The sequence below is a fragment of the Eurytemora carolleeae genome, unplaced genomic scaffold, assembly GCF_000591075.1.
Source record: "Eurytemora carolleeae unplaced genomic scaffold, Eaff_2.0 scaffold280, whole genome shotgun sequence".
Lineage (NCBI taxonomy): Eukaryota > Metazoa > Arthropoda > Copepoda > Calanoida > Temoridae > Eurytemora > Eurytemora carolleeae.
This window is the reverse complement of record NW_019396193.1, coordinates 28217-47157: the sequence shown is the minus strand read 5'-3', so window position 1 is coordinate 47157 and position 18941 is coordinate 28217. Positions and strand designations below refer to the sequence as shown.

The following is an 18941-nucleotide window of genomic DNA, read 5'->3' as shown; positions in this document are numbered from 1 at the left end:
GGGGGGGGGGTCCAGGAATATACCATTAATTCTTGCCTGAATGAGATAGTCTTCATAGCGTTTCGATAGTGAAATATTTTCCTTAAAATTAACTCCAACGAAATTAATTTCTTGTGTTTTCTCCTTATCCTGCAAATTTTCTAAATTCACTCTCATTTCGTTTGGATTCAATCGGAGAAAGTAAAATTGTGTTTACACTGAGCGTACACTTGTACGGCACATGTTGAGGTTACAGTGTACAACTGTCTGTCTGAGATCATTGAGTACATTTATCTATCTTTTCCGTTAGCCAGGCCTACCACACAGTGTAGTGTGTGTACAGTGTACACTATACGTAATGGTTTTACCAGAGCTGAGAGGTTACGGTGTAGGTTTATCCTCGTTTTCTGGTTTTTTGGTATTTTGTTTTCTGCTTACCTTCATAGTTTTTGTACCTACGATTTCTTTTTTGTCGTCTATTACTGAATTTACTTTACTGAATTATAACATCCAAAAAATGTGTCATTTATCAATACTTATGATTATTTTTTATAAATAGATGAGGCTCTATGCAAAACTTATAAAATCAGAATGTAGGGTCTGTCATATAGTGAACGATTTTTGGACCTGTTAACTCCAGTTCTCCTACTTTCTATCTGTAAACTCCAGTTCGCTTACTTTCTCTCTGTTAAGTCCAGTTCTCCTACTTTCTATCTGTAAACTCCAGTTCTCTTACTTTCTATCTGAAATCTAGGATCTCCATCTTTCTATCTGCTAACTCCAGTTCTCCTACTTTCTATCTGTAAACTCCAGTTCTCTTACTTTCTATCTGAAATCTAGGATCTCCATCTTTCTATCTGCTAACTCCAGTTGTCCTAATTTCCATATGTAAACTCCTGTTTTCCTAATTTCTGACTTTCTCCTACTTTCTATCTGTAAAACTTTAGTTTTCCTACATACCTGTGAACTCCAGTTCTCATACTTTCTATATGTTATTTTACAGGCATATTAGTAAAGATAATAAGATGAGAAACAATTTTAACAGGTATTTCAGGCCATTTATTCAATTCTTTTTTCGTCGTGTCCTTCATCCCTTGATGCTTTTATTACATCTCAAAAATTTCCTTGGGGGGGCGGAGCTCAGTGTGGGGCTCTCCCCTAATCCACCCACGATATATAAACATAGACAGATGGATATTAATTCTAGGATATTATGATTCATAATTACCTAGAATTTGATGTATACCGTTTATGAATTAATAATATCATAATATTTTTAATAAAAAATACTAATGTATACTAGAATTAGATTCATAAAGTTTAAGATAATATGTGATAAATGTGAATACGCTGCAAAACAAGCATTTGTATAAATATTTTGCTTTGTCTTTTTATAAATTTATCAACGACTGAACTGACCCCTGCAGGAAGATTATCGAAATTGAAAAGTTTTACTTGGAGATTTATTTTGTACGAAAATTCACTAATTAAAACAGAAATCCGAAAATTTTTGTTTATTATTATCATTAATTATTTCAGAGAGAATGGCTGGAAACATGAAGAAGGAGGAAATGAAAATGGATAATATTGAGATTAAAGAAGAGACCCAAGAAGAAATCTTTCCATCCTCTACTATTGAGGATACATGTAATACATGTACTGTAGAGGATACATGTATTGTTTATATGAAGGAAGAAGATGTAAAAATTGAATCTCAAGGTACACTCTTACTAAATACTAATGTAATCTATGGATCTAAGGTCTTTTATTAAATAGATTTGAAAGACTTTCTAGACAACCTTGAATCAATTAAATCTTTGATGAAAGGTGACTCAGTATCTTAAAACGTGATTTAGTTAAGTGGGGGGCGGGGCGGGGGGGAAGAAGAAATATTTTTACTCAACTCAAGATTCCATGATTCACCGGACTGAAAGAATAACTATTAATATTAATTTCATTAGATAAAATTATGTGTGCATTATTATGAAAATAATCATCTGATATGGCGTTTTTGAAAAATTTACTGAAAGTATGATATTTACTTCCTTAATGTAAGCATTATCCGTAATCTTGACAAACTAATTATATTTATGCTCCAAAGCATCTAATGCTTCATTGAAGTAAACATTATTCTTAATCTTAACAAATTCTTGATAACCATTCTCTCTGGCCTCTCGTCTAGCTTTGAATCTAACTATTCTAAATGAAGCATCTTGACTTCAAGCTAATTCTCCAATAATTCCTTGTTTTCTATATTTCCTGATTACAGTTGTTTTCCACCGCTAAATCATTTTCAAACACTTTCATGTCACGTTGAGGTTCAAGTATACACGTTTACAGACACTCCAGACTTAGAGATAATCAATAATCACAATCAAGAATAATATTAATAATTTTTTGTTCTTGCATGTTTTATTTATTTAGATCGAAACATTGAAGAAGATCCTCTGCTTTGGTCAGAAAGAACCAAAAATTGGAAATTAGAAGGAAGAAGATTTCCTTGTGATAAATGTGAGTTCGTTTCAACTACTAAATTTGATCTAAAAAGACATATTGGTAAGAAACATGAAGGAGTGAGGTATCCCTGCAATAAATGTGAATACGCTGCAACTGAAGCAAAATCTCTGAAAGTTCATATCAAAAGTAAACATGAAGGAGTGAAATATCCCTGTGATAAATGTGATCACGTTGCGACGAACGCAAGTAATTTAAGAACACATATGAAGAGTCAACATGAAGGCGTGAAATACCCTTGTGAAAAATGTGAGTACACTACTACTTCAGCGTATAATCTTAAATCACATATTAAGATTAAACATGAAGGATTAAGATATCTTTGTGATAAATGTGAGTACTCAGCAACTACAGCAAGTCACCTTAAAGTTCACACTAAATGTAAACATGAAGAAGTGAAATATCCCTGTGATATCTGTGAGTACGTAGCAACTGTAGCGGGTTATCTTAAAAGACATAAAGAGAGTAAGCATGGAGAATTAAACTATTTTTGTGATATATGTGAGTACGTTTCAGCTACTAAACGGGATCTAAAAAAACATATTGAGTATGAACATGAGGGAGTAAGATATCTCTGTGATAAATGTGAGTACGCAGCAAAGACAGCCGGTAATCTTAAAGAGCATAAAGAGATAAAGCATGAAGGACGGAGATTTCACTGTGACAAATGTGAGTATTTTGCAACTACAGCATCTAATCTCAGAAAGCATGTTGAAGGTAAACACGAAGGCTTGAGATATCCTTGCCATGAATGTGAGTACTCTGCAGCAAGAGTAAGCGATCTTAAAAAGCATATTAAGCTTAAACATGAAGGATTAAGATATCCCTGTAATAAATGCGAGTTCTCTGCAGCTTCGGCATTGTATCTTAGAACACACATTGAGAACAAACATGAAGGAGTGAGTTATCCCTGTACTCAATGTGAGTTTAAAGGACCTTCACCAGTAATTCTGAAAAGACATATTGATAGTAAACATGCTGGAGTAAGAATAAGATATCCCTGCGATAAATGTGAACACGCTGCACATACGGTAAGTGCTCTTAAAGTTCATATTGAGAGCAAACATGAAGGAGTTAGATATCCGTGTAATACATGTGACTTCACTGCAACTCGAGCAAGTGAAGTAAAGGAACACATAAAAAGAAAACATGAAGGAGTTAAATATGCCTGCGATATATGTGAGAAGACTTACTCTATGGCTAGTAGTCTCAAAAACCATATTCAGACCCAACATGAAGGAGTGAGATATCCTTGCACCAAATGCAATTATGTTGCATCTTCAGCTGGTAGTCTTAGAAGACACAATGAGTGTGAACATGAAGTAGTGAGATATCAATGTGATAAATGTGAATACGCTGCAAAACAAGCATCTCATCTTAAAAGGCACATAGAGAGTTTACATGAAGAAGTAAGATATCCATGTAATAAATGTGAGTTCCTTGCAGCGGACACAAATAGTTTAAACAAACATATCCAGAACAAACATGAAGGAGTTAAATATCCTTGTGATAAATGTGACTATGCTGCAACAAGTACAAGTAATTTAAAAAGACATATTATGAGTAAACATGAATGATTGAGATATTCTTGTGAGAAATGTGAGAACGCTGTTGCAACCAACTATTCTCAGAAATGATGTTTATCCTGGAAAGGTTTGATATTGATGTAATCAATGTGAGTGTGCTGCAGCAAAAAAGGGAACTTACGAAGATTATAAAGGAAAACTTCAATATTTATGATTTTTTAGTTTGAAATTATTTTTATCTTTTTTGTGTTATACAGCAATTTTTTCTCATCTCACACTTTTCCAGATGAAATGACCGGAAAATGAAAAATGAATTAAAAAAAGAAGAATTTGTGATGAAAGAAGAGAATGTTTCTATCAAGGGAGAAGAAATTACCCACTCTACTGACGAGGATTCATCTACTGTACGGGATACATGTACTATAGAAGATACATGTACTGTTTATATGAAGGAAGAAGATGTAAAGAATGAATCTCAAGGTTAATACTCGTATTATCAATAGAACTATGGCTCTTTCTTTCTGTTTAACAGAGTTGGAGGTTTTTCCAGTCAATAAAATATTAGTCAAAGGGTGATTCAGTATCCTAAAATATTTGAAGTGGATACATTTCGTCAATTTACATCTGATCAACATGACATTTCATCCACTCCTACAGTTCGTTAATTTACATCTGGTAAACATGACATTTCATCCACTCCTACAGTTCGTTAATTTACATCTGATCAACATGACATTTCATCCACTCCTACAGTTCGTTAATTTACATCTGATCAACATGACATTTCATCCACTCCTACAGTTCGTTAATTTACATCTGATCAACATGACATTTCATCCACTCCTACAGTTCGTTAATTTACATCTGGTAAACATGACATTTCATCCACTGCTACAGTTCGTCAACTGTTACACAACATCAACTGATACATATCATCCCAACTTTTACGAACACATGAATTTAGTCAACTTTGTAATTTTGCTTGACTAGTTTTCTTCTTCCTGCAATACAATTCAAATATTTACAAATCCTCTGTTTGATGGTGCTCATCCTCGACATGGATGATGCTACTGCTATTGGAATCGTTCTCGAGGGTGTTGGCTAGCTCCGCCATTACTGCTCTGTAGGTTAAGGCTATGTTCCAGGCTTCATTTTTAACAGCCTTCTGCTCCGCCATTTTAACTCACTTCTTAACTAGCATAATTTCTCTCTATCGTGGAAGCAGTTGCAGTATATCCCAGTGAATCACGTAGCCTACAAACCCAGTATCTGACACCACACTCATTCTTCTCACTTTTAAACGTGTTTTCAAAGTTTTGACGATCTACCAGATTTTTCTTTTTTTACTGGACAAGATAAACTTAACCCGATCCCAGTTTTCCATGTTGAATTTGAGAACTGACTGAAATCTAGAGTTTTTTTTGCGGAATTTGTGCGCCAATGTTCGCGGATTTTTTTTTCTGATGCTCACGCTGGGAATTAGTTTTCCAATATGAAAGTTTGCCAAAATTATGGTCATTGCCACAGTTAACGCAAATGTATTAATTGGCGAAATTTAAATTGCCCAAATGTAGTAACTGACGAAATGTGAGTTATACCAGATTTAAATTGACGTAATGTATCCACACCAAATAAATTTAGATGAAGGGGAGGGGGGAAGAGAAATTATTTACACAACTGAAGATAAAAATAAGATAAAGTATAACTTATTAATTTCAAATTAGATTAAATTAGTGCTGCATTATTATTAAAAACAATCATTAGACTTAACTCCAATAAATCTCCGTTTTCTATATGTCCCGGTCACAGTTTTCGCTAAAATCTTCATTTTCAATGTTATGGCACTTTCTTACACATTTTATGTATTTAGAGCTAAGCAAAGCAGAAAATCCTTCTAATTGGTCAGAAAGAAACAAAAAGAGGAAATTAGAAGGAAGGAGATTTCCTTGTGATAAATGTGAGTTCGCTTCAACTACTAAATTTGATCTAAATAGACATTTTGATGAGACTCATGAAGGAGTGAGGTATCCCTGCAATAAATGTGATTACGCTGCAACTAAAGCAAGTTCATATCAAGAGTAAACATGAAGGGGTGAAATATCCCTGTGAAAAATGTGAGCATGTTGCGACGAACGCAAGTAATTTAAGAGCACATATTAAGAGTCAACATGATGGCGTGAAATATCACTGTGATACGTGTGAGTATACCACAACTTTTATAAGCTCAGAACACATATCAAGATTAAACATGAAGGAGTAAGGTATCCTTGTGATAAATGTGAGTATTTTGCAACTTCAGCAAGGCGTCTAAAAGTTCATACTGGCATTAAGCATGAAGGAGTGAGATATCCTTGTGATAAATGTGAGTATACTGCATATACGGTAAGTGCTCTGAAAGTCCACATCGCAAGTAAACATGAAGGAGTGAAATATCTCTGTGATAAATGTGAGCATGTTGCAACAAACGCAGGTAATTTAAGAAACCATATTAAGAGTAAACATGATGGCGTGAAATACCATTGTGATAAATGTGATTTTACTACAACTTTAGTTTACAATCTTAGAACACATATAAAAATTAAACATGAAGGAGTTAGATATCCTTGTGATAAATGTGAGTATTCTGCAACTTCAGCAAGTCATCTAAAAGTTCATACTGACAGTAAACATAAAGGAGTGAGATATCTTTGTGATAAATGTGAACACGCTGCACATACGGTAAGTGCTCTCAAAGTTCATATTGAGAGCAAACATGAAGGAGTTAGATATCCGTGTAATACATGTGACTTCACTGCAACTACAGCTGGTGAAATAAAGGAACACATAAAAAGAAAACATGAAGGAGTTAAATATAACTGCGATATATGTGAGAAGACTTACTCTATGGCTAGTAGTCTCAAAAACCATATTCAGACCCAACATGAAGGAGTGAGATATCCTTGCACCAAATGCAATTATGTTGCATTTTCAGTCTTCAGTCTTAGAAGACACAATAAGTGTGAACATGAAGTAGTGAGATATCAATGTGATAAATGTGAGTACGCTGCAAAACAAGCATCTCATCTTAAAAGGCACATAGAGAGTTTACATGAAGAAGTGAGATATCCATGTGATAAATGTGAGTTCCTTGCAGCGGACACAAATAGTTTAAACAAACATATCCAGAACAAACATAAAGGAGTTAAATATCCTTGTGATAAATGTGACTATGCTGCAACAAGTACAAGTAATTTAAAAAGACATATTATGAGTAAACATGAATGATTGAGATATTCTTCTGAGAACGCTGTTGCAACCCAATATTCTTAGAAATAAAAGTTACCCTGGAAATGTTTGATAGGTACCAGTACAAACGTCGGACGGTACAAACATAAGACTTACAAATGTCGGACCGTACAAACGTTGGACCAGTACAAACGTCAGACCAGTAGAAACATTGGACCAGTACAAACGTCAGACTGGTACAAACGTCGGACCAGTAGAAACGTCGGACGGGTACACTTATAAGGGAAAACGTCGGACTAAAAAGGAAAAAATATATTCCCAATTTTTTTTGTTAAAAATTCATAATCTCACAAAGTCTGGATCCATGGACGAGGAGACTGCTAACTATATTGAGGTCAAGCAGGGGGTACGGCACCTGCTTGATTCAAATCAGTTACAAAGAAGAAACCCTACAAAACCTATTACCAATGCATTCAAAGGAAAAACAATTCTTGTCCTGCAGGAGCAGTTGTAAACAATGAGAATGACAAGATTATCAGTTTCCTGGGAGAGCATTCACATGACAGTGATCTTTTGAAGAAAAGAGTACGTGAAATAGAAAAACAAGTAGTTAAAGAAAGCTCTGGAAATATAGCAATAAGTCCACGAACTGTTCTTGGAAACATGACCAACATGGTAAGCACACTTACCAACGAAGAGGTGAGGGCCATGAGGAAGTCAAATACCTTAGTACAGGCAGTCAAGAGAGCAAGAGTAGAACATTTTGGGTTTACCAAGGTCCCCAAAAGCTGGAATGATATGTCTGTACCTCAACATCTTGAGACAACAATCCGTGGAGACAGATTTCTAGCAATCAATGAGCATCTTGGAGATGAGAACTCTGAGAGAATCATCATATTTTGCAGCAGTGAGCAACATAACGTTCTTAAGTCGGCAAAATACTGGGTGGCTGATGGTACTTTTGATGTTGTGAAGAAAACCTTGTTCTATAAATTGTTTATTATCACTGCTGTCACAGCTACAGGTATCACTGTACCCTGTTGTTTTGCACTCCTTCCAAATAAGGAGACTTCAAGCTACCAAAGGGTCTTCCAGTATCTTAAAGATGCAAATGTAACCCCACCAGGCAGTTTGAAGACAGATTTTGAGAAGGCAATCATGCGAGGATTCCTGAACTGTTATCCCGACGTGCCTGTAATGGGCTGTGACACCCATTTTAATAAAGCCATTAGGAGGAAACTGACTTCAACTGAGCTTGGATTCGGAAGTTTGTACCAGAATAATGTAGACTTCCAAACTCTGGTTCGCTATCTTTGGGGTCTTTCTTTAGTTCCAGAAGAGGATATTGTTAGAACCTGGGAAGATGTGATCAGTTTTCCCTGAGTCTAAAACTAAAGAATGCGCAAATTTTAAGTTCGAGGTTAAAAGATCTGTAAAATAATGAATACCTACTTAAATATTATTAACTTTCTCAATTTTAAATTCGAATTTCCCGGAAAAAATCTGAACAAATCAGAGAAAAGGAGTTACGGAGAATTATTACGTAACTATCGGTAATCAGCTGCTTTTTAAATTTAAAATTATTTACGTGACGGAAAACAAAACATATTTCCAGTTACAACCGTATTTTGGGTTTACGTGCAAACATTAATTTATCTAAAACGTGAAATTTATTAAATCAAGGTTTTTACTGGTAAATATATCGTAATTAGTTGAATGCCGCTTACCGCTGAATGATGATAGACAAAAAGGGATTTCAAGATTTTAACTGTGTTTAAATTTTAACGTGTCGATTTCGGCGATTTAAATATTTAACCACAGGGTTAAATATTTAACCTCACGGTTAAAGTTCAGGTTTAAATTAAGTCAGAAGTGGCATTTAACCATAAACTTAACATTTAAGTCAAAACTTTTCGTTCTTTAGTTTTAGACCTGAACTGATAAATATTCTTCTTATTTTATTGTACCTGAAGATACTACTGGAAGATTTTAAACCTTAAATACTTTTTTAGTATAAGAATAAGCTTTGTGACAGTAATTATGGCGTGGAATGAATGTTACCAAAGCGGTTCATGGACTGCTGTAAGCCATGATTCAATCATTTTACCTCTTAACATTAGGGTTTGTCCTGTTGAACCGTCTCCGCCAAGATAAACTCTTGAAACCCGGACATTAGCTATTGGGCCTTTTGCTTTAAACTCAGAAATAAACTTGGAAATATATAAATCTCTTCTGAGCTTGGCTGCTATTGGGCACTCAAATATAACATGCGATTCAGATAACTTAATGTTGAGGCCCAACAACTCGCAGTGGGGGCAAACATCATAAATAAATCCATAACGGTTTTTATACCTGTTACCCAATTGAGCATTACCACCCCCTGATTTGGCATAAATTTTTTTTTTATCATTAACGGTTTTGTAGTTTAAACCAATTCCAAGGTTGGGGGGTTGTAATTAAAGGGAGTGTTCGCAAAAAATGAAAGGGGGTATAGGCTTAATGCGATAAAAAAGCGCTTTTGATCGCTACTAATTTTACTTCTATCTGTTGCGTCTATAAGGAGAAAATTGTTAAAAACGACTCACACCGAAGAACGTAGTGTTTATTCAAATTTGGAAAGATGCAACATTCAACTGGGATCGTATAAAATTTATTTAATTCCCAACAAATCATTCAGATATTACAAACAATAGTCATCGATTATTTTTCGACGCATTCGTAAATAGTTGATATTTCATAGTATTTTGTATTTTTCATGATCTGAGAGTTACATTTTTTCCTGTTTTGAGGATTTTTGATAATGAAGACGACATTTTCAAATTTTCCAGGAATGTTCGAAAATCCAGCGCCAGCGAAAATTAATCTAAAAAAACAAAATCAAAAATATTATGAAATATTAACTATGTATGAATGCGTCGAAAAATAACCGATGACTATTGTTTGTAATATCTGAATGATTTGTTGGGAATTAAATTGATTTGTTTACGATCCGAGTTGAATGTTGCATCTTTCCGAATTTGTATGGGCGCTGCGTTCTTCGGTGTGAGTCGTTTTTAACAATTTTCTCCTTATAGACGCAACAGATAGAAGCAAGATTAGCAGCAATCAAAAGCGCTTTTTTATCGCATTAAGCCGATACCCCCTTTCATTTTTCGCGAACACTCCCTTTAAGGGGGAATGTTGCCTTTTAAAATTTATTACATATGCTACTGCATTTCGTGTAACAGCGGTTTGTAGGAGCTGTTTTGTCTTATACTTGAAGATATTACCCACCATTGCTTCAATTTACCTCCATGATTTGGTCCATGGGTCCGATGGGTTATCTAGTTGCTCCAGTGTGGGATTATTTTTTGTTTTAAAAATATCAAAGAAAACCCGGACTGTCTCAAATAAACTCTATACTGCATAGGCATTAATCCTGCATCCATACAGGCTAGTGCTCTTGAAGTCGAAGCGGGTACTTGTAAAATAAAATCTTCCTCTACAATATTTTGTATTATACCATATCTGTTCTGTTCCATAGTAGTAAACCTATCGTGTAAGAATTTCCATTATTACACGGTTCAGGAGGAACAATTTTAATATTGTTTGCTTCCATGTGTTTAAGAATCCTTATTCTTACACTGTAGGTGCAGAATTTTAATTCTTTAACGCTTAGGCCGTGTAAGAATGGAAATTATTACACGATCAGAGCGTGAAAGAATGTTTATTCTTACACGCTCCGAGCAAGAATGAAAATTATCACACTTGTTGAAGAATATTCATTCTTACACGCTCCTTATGTTGATCTTTTCAACATAAATCAATATTGATATTAGCTTAAATATTTTTTACTGACAACATGCACAGGGCAAACTCACCTTTTTCTTTTATCTCAATACATGCAAACTTACCTTTTTATACTTCAGAAAACATGCTCACTTACCTTTTTAATTTTTTTTAAGTATTGGTATATATTAATTGATAAATCTGTAAAAGATAAACTTTTTAGTGTTTAATCATTTCAGAGAGAATGGCTGAAAACGTAAAAGAAGAAGGAAAGATGGAAGATATTGAGATTAAAGAAGAGACTCAGGAAGAAATCCTTTCATCTACAGTAGAGGATGTGTATACTGTAGAGAATACATGTACTGTAGAGGATGTATGTACTGCAGAGAACACATGTACTGTAGAGGATGTTTGTACCGTAGAGAACACATGTACTGTAGAGGATGTTTGTACTGCAGAGAACACATGTACTGTAGAGGATGTGTGTACCGTAGAGAATACATGTACTGTAGAGGATGTATGTACCGTAGAGAACACATGTACTGTAGAGGATGTGTGTACTGCAGAGAACACATGTACTGTAGAGGATGTATGTACTATTTATGCAAAGGAGGAAGATTTTAAAATGAGAGAAGATTTTAAAACGGAAGAAACTGAAGGTAAACCCTAATAACTCTTATTTATGATCAATGTTAAAACTAAAATTATCTCTATTTTATTTCTGGTAATAATCTTTTGTTTTTCTTAGAACCGCGTAAGATAACAACAATTAATCAACATTGCGGATTTTTACATTATCAATGTTAGATTTTCAGAAAAAAAACATCTTTTTTAAACCATAAACCATTCCCGGGGTACACTGAGCTACCACAGAAAAATCACTAAATTGGTTTAGTCATTTTGACGTTTACTGGATACAAAAAACAGAAAAAAAACTTGTTTAAATTATTTTTTTGTCTGTTGCTTCCTTTGAATCCAATAAACATTAGAAAATGTCTATTTCAATCAGGTTTCAACTTTTTTTTGTGGTACCGTACAAATATCGTTCTTAAATTGATTTAAAGCAGTTTTAAATTCATGTAATTTTTTAGGATTCAGTCCAAATCATGGAGAAGATCCTCTACTCACAGAGGGGACTAAAAAGAGAAAACAAGAAGAAAGAAGATATCTATGTAGTAAATGTGATTACGCTGCAACTAGAGCAAGTAATCTTAGAATACATTTCGAGAGTATACATGAAGGAGTGAGATATCCTTGTGATAATTGTGATTACACTGCAACTCAATCAAGTTCTCTTACAATACATATTAAGAGTAAACATGAAGGTGTCAGATATCCCTGTGATAAATGTGACTACAAAGCTAAAACTGCAAATGATCTAAGAATACATTGTAAGAGTAAACATGAAGGAGTAAGGTATTCCTGTGATAAATGTGAGTTCACTGCTACAGCACTTAGCACCATTAAAACCCATAATAAGAGCAAACATGAAGGAGTGACACATCCTTGCAATAAATGTGAGTACGTTTCAATGACAGCAAGTAATCTTAAAACTCATATCAAAATCAAACATGAAGGAGTCAGTTATCCGTGCGATAAATGTGAATTTTTTGCAACTAGAGTAGGTGTTCTGAAAAGACATAAAAAGAATTTACATGGAGAAGTCAGATATCACTGTAATATATGTGAGTACGCTGCAACTTCCACCGGTGATCTTAAAAAACATGCTGAGAGGAATCATGAAGGGTATCGATATAGTTGTGATAAATGTGACTACGTTGCAACAAGATTAAGTGGTCTTAAAAGACATATTAAGAGTTTACATTTAGGAGTGAGATATCCCTGTAATAAATGTGAGTACACTGCATCTACGACAGGTTGTCTTAGGATACATATTGAGAGTAAACACGAAGGAGCTAGATATCTTTGTGATAAATGTGAGTATTATTCAAGTACAGCAAATGGTCTTAAAAGACATATTGAGAGTAAGCATGACGGAGTTAGATATCCATGTGACAAATGTGAGTATGCTGCAACTTGCACAAGTGACCTCAAAACTCATATTGAAAGTAAACATTTAGGAGTAAGGTATCCTTGTGATAAGTGTGAGTACGCTGCAACTCAATTATCTGCCCTTAGAATACATATTAGGGCTAAACATGAAGGTGTAAGATATTATTGTGATAAATGTGAATACACTGCTGTAGCATCCAGTAGTATTAAATCTCATATTGAGAGCAAGCATGAAGGAGTAACTTATCCTTGTGATAAGTGTGAGTACACTGGAACTAGACCGCAAGATGTTAAAAGACATAAAAAAAGGAAACATGATCTTTTAATTATTTCTTCAAGTTGAAGTAAATTATGCTAACCAGACCTAGAAACTAAACAATCTAAGTAACCTTAAAGGTATTTAAATCTTAAGTGTTTCTTGCTTTCAGAACGTTTTTTAAAACGTTCATGAACTGAAAGTTTAAAATTGGATACCTATAATTCTGATTGATTAATCTGAATATCCTATGTGGACACTTTTAATTTCCTTGACCAATAAGAGTTCTCTAATTAAATAGCGCGCGCATGTTGATACAAACTTAATATTATTTATCTTGAAATAAAAAAAGAAGATCAAGCATTGATCTTGATATCCACAATTCTTAAGTTTTCAGTGCTGTTCAATTATTTATATATTAATAAATAACTTTCATTTGTTTACTTTCCAATCGGTAGGCAGACCGCATTTTAGAAATTGGAGAACCAGGATTGTTGTAAGATTAAGTTGTAAAAAAAGGCGTAAACAAGAACAAATAAAGTGTGGCATAACTTTAAATCAGAACCTTTGTTTATATTTATGTTTATGTTATTTTGTCTCCAATTATATTATAATTTGGTTTGAATATATTAGGAGCTCCTTTACAGGGGGTGAGGGGGGGGGGGGTTGAACTAGTGATGCTGTATAAGCCGACCTAGATGATTCTAACCTAAAGGTTTTCTAATCTAATATATCGAGTAATTTGCACGTGTTTTAGGTCGGTTTGGTTAAAAAAGCTTTAGGTCCGTTTGGCATCCTTTCAGAAATAAATAGGTTTTCCGACCTAAGATATAGAGATATATTTAGGTTGGTTGAGCATATATATTATGTCGGTTTACCATGAATTTAAAGTTGGGTTGGTGACAGTTTTATGGTCTGTTAAGCAATAATTCAAATTCCCGAAATAATTCAAATTCCCGAAATAATTCAAATTCCCGAAATAATTCAAATGCCCGAAATAATTCAAATTCCCGAAACAAATCAAATTCCCGAAATAATTCAAATTCCCGAAATAATTCAAATGCCCGAAATAATTCAAATGCCCGAAAAATTAGTTAAACACAATTTTTTCGTCTTTTGAGATAAAAATGCGCGATTTTTGATCGTTTCTTTACCATTTGTCCCAAGGGATGTAAGCTGGGGGAATCATGTGCTGGATGTTGGTCAAAAGGCAGTAAAAATTAATATTGCAGAGAGAATGGTTGGGGTGGAGAACATGAAGGAAGAAAATGATAAAAAATATTGATACTAATGACGAGATTCAAGAAGAAATCTATCCAGCGTTTACGGTAGAAGATACAGTGTATTATAGGAAGACAGCCATTATTATGATAGAAACTCGAGGTATGATAAAAGATAACAAAATATAAGTATTAATAATATTTTTTAAAGATGAAGTATCTTAGATTATAATTGCATAGATCATAATTTGAATTAATGTTTTGTAGAGGGAATGGATGGAATTATGAAGGAAGAAGCAAAGATTGAAAATAATGAGATTAAAGAAGAGACTCCGGAAGAAATCCTTCCAACCCATACTGTAAAGGATATATTTAACCTTGGTAAACAGGAAGAACGTGTCAAGATTGAAATTACGGAAACTGAAGGTAGGGCTTAGAATTTAAATAATAATGGCATACAACATGCATATACAACATACACAAAATACAATCCAAACCAAAATAGGGTTAACACAGGTTTGGAGCCTTATTCTTTAAAAGTCTTAAAATTGTGTCTTTAAAGTTGTACAATTAAACTTACTCTAAGGAACTTGGTGAAAGAAGTGGTAAAATCTTCAACTCCTAGACCTATAAACTAAAGTATAATTAGATTAGAAGGAAGCTCTTTTGCTCTTTGATAAACTGAGGATCCATATTTAAAACCCTTTTTCAAAATAATTGATGAATTTGATCGTTAGTTCGGCTTATTATGGTAAGGAAGATTATTGTTACTTTTTAAGCCATTATTTTAAAAGAAATATTCGGTAACTAGGCTTTCAGAGTGCTTAGCACCCATCTTCTATTTCAACTGTAAACATGTTCTCTTTGCTTACATTGTAAAACAAAACAAAAAAAGTTCGCGGATGAATTTTCAAAATTTTCAAAAATTTAATGAAAATCAATTTTTGTTTGAAGCGTATTTTTTTTAATTTTGGTTATTCATAAACCTTCCCTGGGGCCACGTGAGGTCCTACAACAATTTTGGACCGGATTGGTTCAGCCGTTTTGACGTTTATTGGATACAAACAGGCAAGCAAAGTATGTATATAGATTGAGAGCAATTATAACTCTGATAATTTGACTCTGTCTAACAGAAACAAGGCTTAGAACATAATATTATGCAAGACAGAAGATCCTTATGTTTTGGGCAGTTGCCCGAGGAATTTACGTGCACTTGCCGCGTTGAATTACAAGAGAGAGATTAGTATATAGTTTAGGGATAGGTTAGGTTAAGACACTTTCCGGGCCGAGCGCTTCGGCTAGGCGCACGTAACTTTCTTGGGCTTCTGCCCATTTTTTGACACAAATGAGAGACTTTTAAATGAGTTCAAGGCTTTTTAGGTCTCCCAGTATTGCTTGATTTACTTCACAGAACAAGAACTCCATTCCTAATTTTTAATCATTGAAAAATATATTGTTCAGATGAAAAAGCAATATACGAAGAGGATTGCCTGCTGTCTGAGTCTATAACAAAAAAGAGGAAACTAGAAAAATATTCTTGTGATAAATGTGAGTTTACTGCTATGTTTCCAAGTAAGCTGAAGGAACATATTGGAAGGAAACACGAGGGAGTGAGATATCCTTGTAATAAGTGTGAGTACTCTGCAACTGCAGTTGCAGATCTGAAAAGACACGTTGCGAATAAACATGAAGGGGTGAGATATCCTTGTGATAAATGTGAGTTCACCACACGTACAGAAAATCAGCTAAAAAATCATAATAAGAAAAAACATGAAATAGTTCGATATCCCTGCAGTAAATGTGAGTTTATCGCCACGTATCCAAGTAAACTGAGGGAACATAACGAAAGAAAACATGACGGATTGCGTTATCCATGTGATAGGTGTGAATACGCGGCAACTACGACGCAAGGTCTCAAAAGACATATTTGGTATATACATGAAGGAGTGAGATATTTCTGTGATAAATGTGAATTCAGTGCACGTACACAAAGTCAAGTAAAATCACATATTGAAATAAAGCATGAAGAAGCTAGATATTCTTGTGATAAATGTGAATTCACTGCAACTTATCCAAGTAAGCTGAAGGAACATGTTGAAAGAAAACACGACGGTGTAAAGTTTCTATGTGATAGATGTGAGTATGCTGCAACTACAGCTCGAGATCTTAGGCGACATATCGAGAGTAGACATGAAGGAGTAAAATATCTTTGTGATAAATGTGAGTACGCTGCCACTTTTTCAAATCAACTAAAAGTCCATATTGAGTATGAACATGAAGGTGTGAGATATCCCTGTGATAAATGCGAGTTTAATGCAGCTACAGCAGGCCATCTGAGAAGACATAAGGAGAATAAACATGAAGGAGTGAGATATCCTTGTGATAAATGTGAATATGCTGCAACTACGGCAGGCAATCTTCGAATGCATATTGTGAGTATACACGAGGGTGTTAGATATCCTTGCGATAAATGTGAGTTCACTGGGGCAACACCAAGTCGATTGAAAAGACATGTCGATAGTATTCATGAAAAAGTAACGTTTCCTTGTGATGAATGTGAGTACGCTGCAACTCAAGTCGGAGATTTGAAAAGACATAAGACAAAAAAACATTAGCAAAGATTTTTCTTATGTCTTTTATGTTTTAACTCTTATATAACCTTTTCACTTCTGAAACCCCAATGCTCTCCAAACTTTATTTTACATAGTTCACTCAGACTGTAAAATGTTATGGAATCAAGGTTTTGCTTTTAACAACGCCTGAAAAGTGAACATTCCTAAAATTGTTAAATAATTTCATGGAAAAATGTACTATTTTATAATCAAAACAAGTTCTTTCAATTTTTTTATTCTACAAAGTACAATTTTTATTCTAAAAGTACAATTAGTTTAATTGATTATGAAGTATCGTTTAAAAACGTTATTATTTAATTATTTTGTTGTAATGTGTTTAGAAAAATTTGAATGTTGAAAAATTGATTTCTGAAAATATTCCAGAGAGACTGTTTGGAACTTTGAAGATGAAAATGAAGGAGAAATATTTATAGCTAAAGGAAAAGAGAGTTTCTACAATGTAAGAGGAAATCTTTTCTTTTGCCTGAGAGGATACATGTACTGTATATTTATGGAAAGAAGATAGAAATATGGAAAATACAGGAATTCAAGGTAAAGTTTTTATGTAACTATTGTGTACGTTATCATTCTTACTCACTTCATGGTGAATTTTATTATGAACCTGCTATAAATTAATCATCGTGCTATAAAGTAAAATAGGCTGTACAGTTTGGCAGGTGTGCTATAAAGTTTTTACGACAGAATTTTTTTCTGTATCTTGAAGGTTATCGCCTTTTTAGATTATAATTCGTCCCTCGCTAAAGCTCGGGACAAAATATAATCAAGAAAGACTCAACTTTCTTGATAAAGAGAAAATTTATAACACTGCGAACCAAAAAAAGTGTTATGAATAGTAATTATAACACTGTGTTCTCTCCAGCGGTGCAAATTTTCCTGAAAAATTTAAATTCATTTTCCATCCAGCAGTTTGTGGTGAGCAAAAACTTTTTAAAGATTTTTTTTCGTTGAATTGGGTAAAATAAATGATTTTAGATAAAATAAAGGAATTTTTAAGTAAGAAAGATAAAAAAACTTTTCTCTTCATGTGCAATTTTTCATTTTCCCCCTCTAAAAATCATTAACCTTTTTGCGCCAAAGAGGGGGGTAATTATTACTAATATACATACCCGGTTCTGTCTGTGCTTTATATGAATTTAATATTTTCTAGTGTTGCATAGAAATAATGTTACTTATACTCTTGAGGCTTATTTCAGTTATTTTTATAATGCATTCTTATTTCTCCCAATCATATCTTTCTTTCTTTATCTGCTTTATTTATTCTATTCCATTTTTCATTTTCTTATTTATTATTATTCTTGGTTGTCTTTTTTTCTTATTTATCATATTTATACTTTTAATTTCCATATTACTCCTATTCTTATTATTATTTTCTTATTTATTTAATTGACTTATAATCAATTCTTATCTATCCTTATTCTTTTTTCTTTTCTTATTTGTTCTGATCTTATTCATTTTATTGTTATTTAGCCTATTTTGAATCATCCTGTTTATTTATCCTGTTTCTATTCATCCTTATTCTAATTTATTTATTCATTTATTCTCATTCTAAAACATTATCATTAAAAAATCGAAATTACAAAAATATTGTCATTTACTTTACTTAAGAGAGAACTACTGGAACCGAAAAGAAGAAAGTAAAGATGGAAAATACCGAGATTCAAGAAGAAATCCGCCCCTTCTCTACTGTAGAGGATACATGTACTGTGTATATAAAGGATGAAGATGTTAAGAATGAATCTCATGGTAAGCTAACTTACTGTTAAGACAAAACAATTTACCAACTAAAACCGTTGGGAGGGGGGGGGGG

At 33.7% G+C, this 18941-nt stretch overlaps 5 protein-coding genes across 5 annotated transcripts in view; 4 read left to right on the top strand and 1 right to left on the bottom strand.

Annotated features, from left to right (window-relative positions):
• LOC111697802 (uncharacterized) overlaps positions 1 to 237 on the bottom strand; it is a gene marked incomplete in the record, with an annotated part of 12395 nt that extends 12158 nt beyond the window's left edge. Inside the window, 1 exon segment of the mRNA XM_023467930.1 lies at positions 37 to 237. Within this exon segment, the coding sequence (XP_023323698.1) occupies positions 37 to 156 (120 nt within the window).
• A 1262-nt stretch (positions 238 to 1499) lies between these two features.
• Positions 1500 to 4306, top strand: LOC111697795 (zinc finger protein 271-like). Its single transcript, XM_023467922.1, has 2 exons — positions 1500 to 1698; positions 2404 to 4306. Exons 1-2 carry the CDS (start codon positions 1524 to 1526, stop codon positions 4068 to 4070), a joined length of 1842 nt encoding a protein of 613 aa, XP_023323690.1. The 5' UTR covers positions 1500 to 1523; the 3' UTR covers positions 4071 to 4306.
• Positions 4307 to 11220: 6914 nt separating this feature from the next.
• Positions 11221 to 13839, top strand: LOC111697793 (zinc finger protein 431). Its single transcript, XM_023467919.1, has 2 exons — positions 11221 to 11671; positions 12104 to 13839. Exons 1-2 carry the CDS (start codon positions 11257 to 11259, stop codon positions 13366 to 13368), a joined length of 1680 nt encoding a protein of 559 aa, XP_023323687.1. The 5' UTR covers positions 11221 to 11256; the 3' UTR covers positions 13369 to 13839.
• Positions 13840 to 14512: 673 nt separating this feature from the next.
• Positions 14513 to 17496, top strand: LOC111697794 (zinc finger protein ZFAT). Its single transcript, XM_023467921.1, has 3 exons — positions 14513 to 14664; positions 14769 to 14927; positions 15963 to 17496. The coding sequence occupies exons 1-3, from the start codon at positions 14550 to 14552 to the stop codon at positions 17114 to 17116; spliced, it is 1428 nt and encodes a 475-aa protein (XP_023323689.1). The 5' UTR covers positions 14513 to 14549; the 3' UTR covers positions 17117 to 17496.
• LOC111697792 (zinc finger protein 271) overlaps positions 17493 to 18941 on the top strand; it is a 4187-nt gene continuing 2738 nt past the window's right edge. Inside the window, exons 1-2 of the mRNA XM_023467918.1 lie at positions 17493 to 17665; positions 18740 to 18877. Of these exons, the coding sequence (XP_023323686.1) occupies positions 17644 to 17665; positions 18740 to 18877 (160 nt within the window). The 5' untranslated portion in view covers positions 17493 to 17643. The remainder of the gene's footprint in view (positions 17666 to 18739; positions 18878 to 18941) is intronic.

What these genes read in the sequence shown, in the direction of transcription:
- LOC111697795 (XM_023467922.1), top strand. Translation starts at nt 1,524, where the DNA reads ATGGCTGGAAACATGAAGAAGGAGGAAATGAAAATGGATAATATTGAG. An exon ending in TGTAAAAATTGAATCTCAAG is followed by an intron (nt 1,699 to 2,403) that starts GTACACTCTTAC and finishes TTATTTATTTAG; the next exon opens with ATCGAAACATTGAAGAAGAT.
- LOC111697794 (XM_023467921.1), top strand. Translation starts at nt 14,550, where the DNA reads ATGATAAAAAATATTGATACTAATGACGAGATTCAAGAAGAAATCTAT. An exon ending in TATTATGATAGAAACTCGAG is followed by an intron (nt 14,665 to 14,768) that starts GTATGATAAAAG and finishes AATGTTTTGTAG; the next exon opens with AGGGAATGGATGGAATTATG. An exon ending in TGAAATTACGGAAACTGAAG is followed by an intron (nt 14,928 to 15,962) that starts GTAGGGCTTAGA and finishes TATATTGTTCAG; the next exon opens with ATGAAAAAGCAATATACGAA.
- LOC111697793 (XM_023467919.1), top strand. Translation starts at nt 11,257, where the DNA reads ATGGCTGAAAACGTAAAAGAAGAAGGAAAGATGGAAGATATTGAGATT. An exon ending in TAAAACGGAAGAAACTGAAG is followed by an intron (nt 11,672 to 12,103) that starts GTAAACCCTAAT and finishes GTAATTTTTTAG; the next exon opens with GATTCAGTCCAAATCATGGA.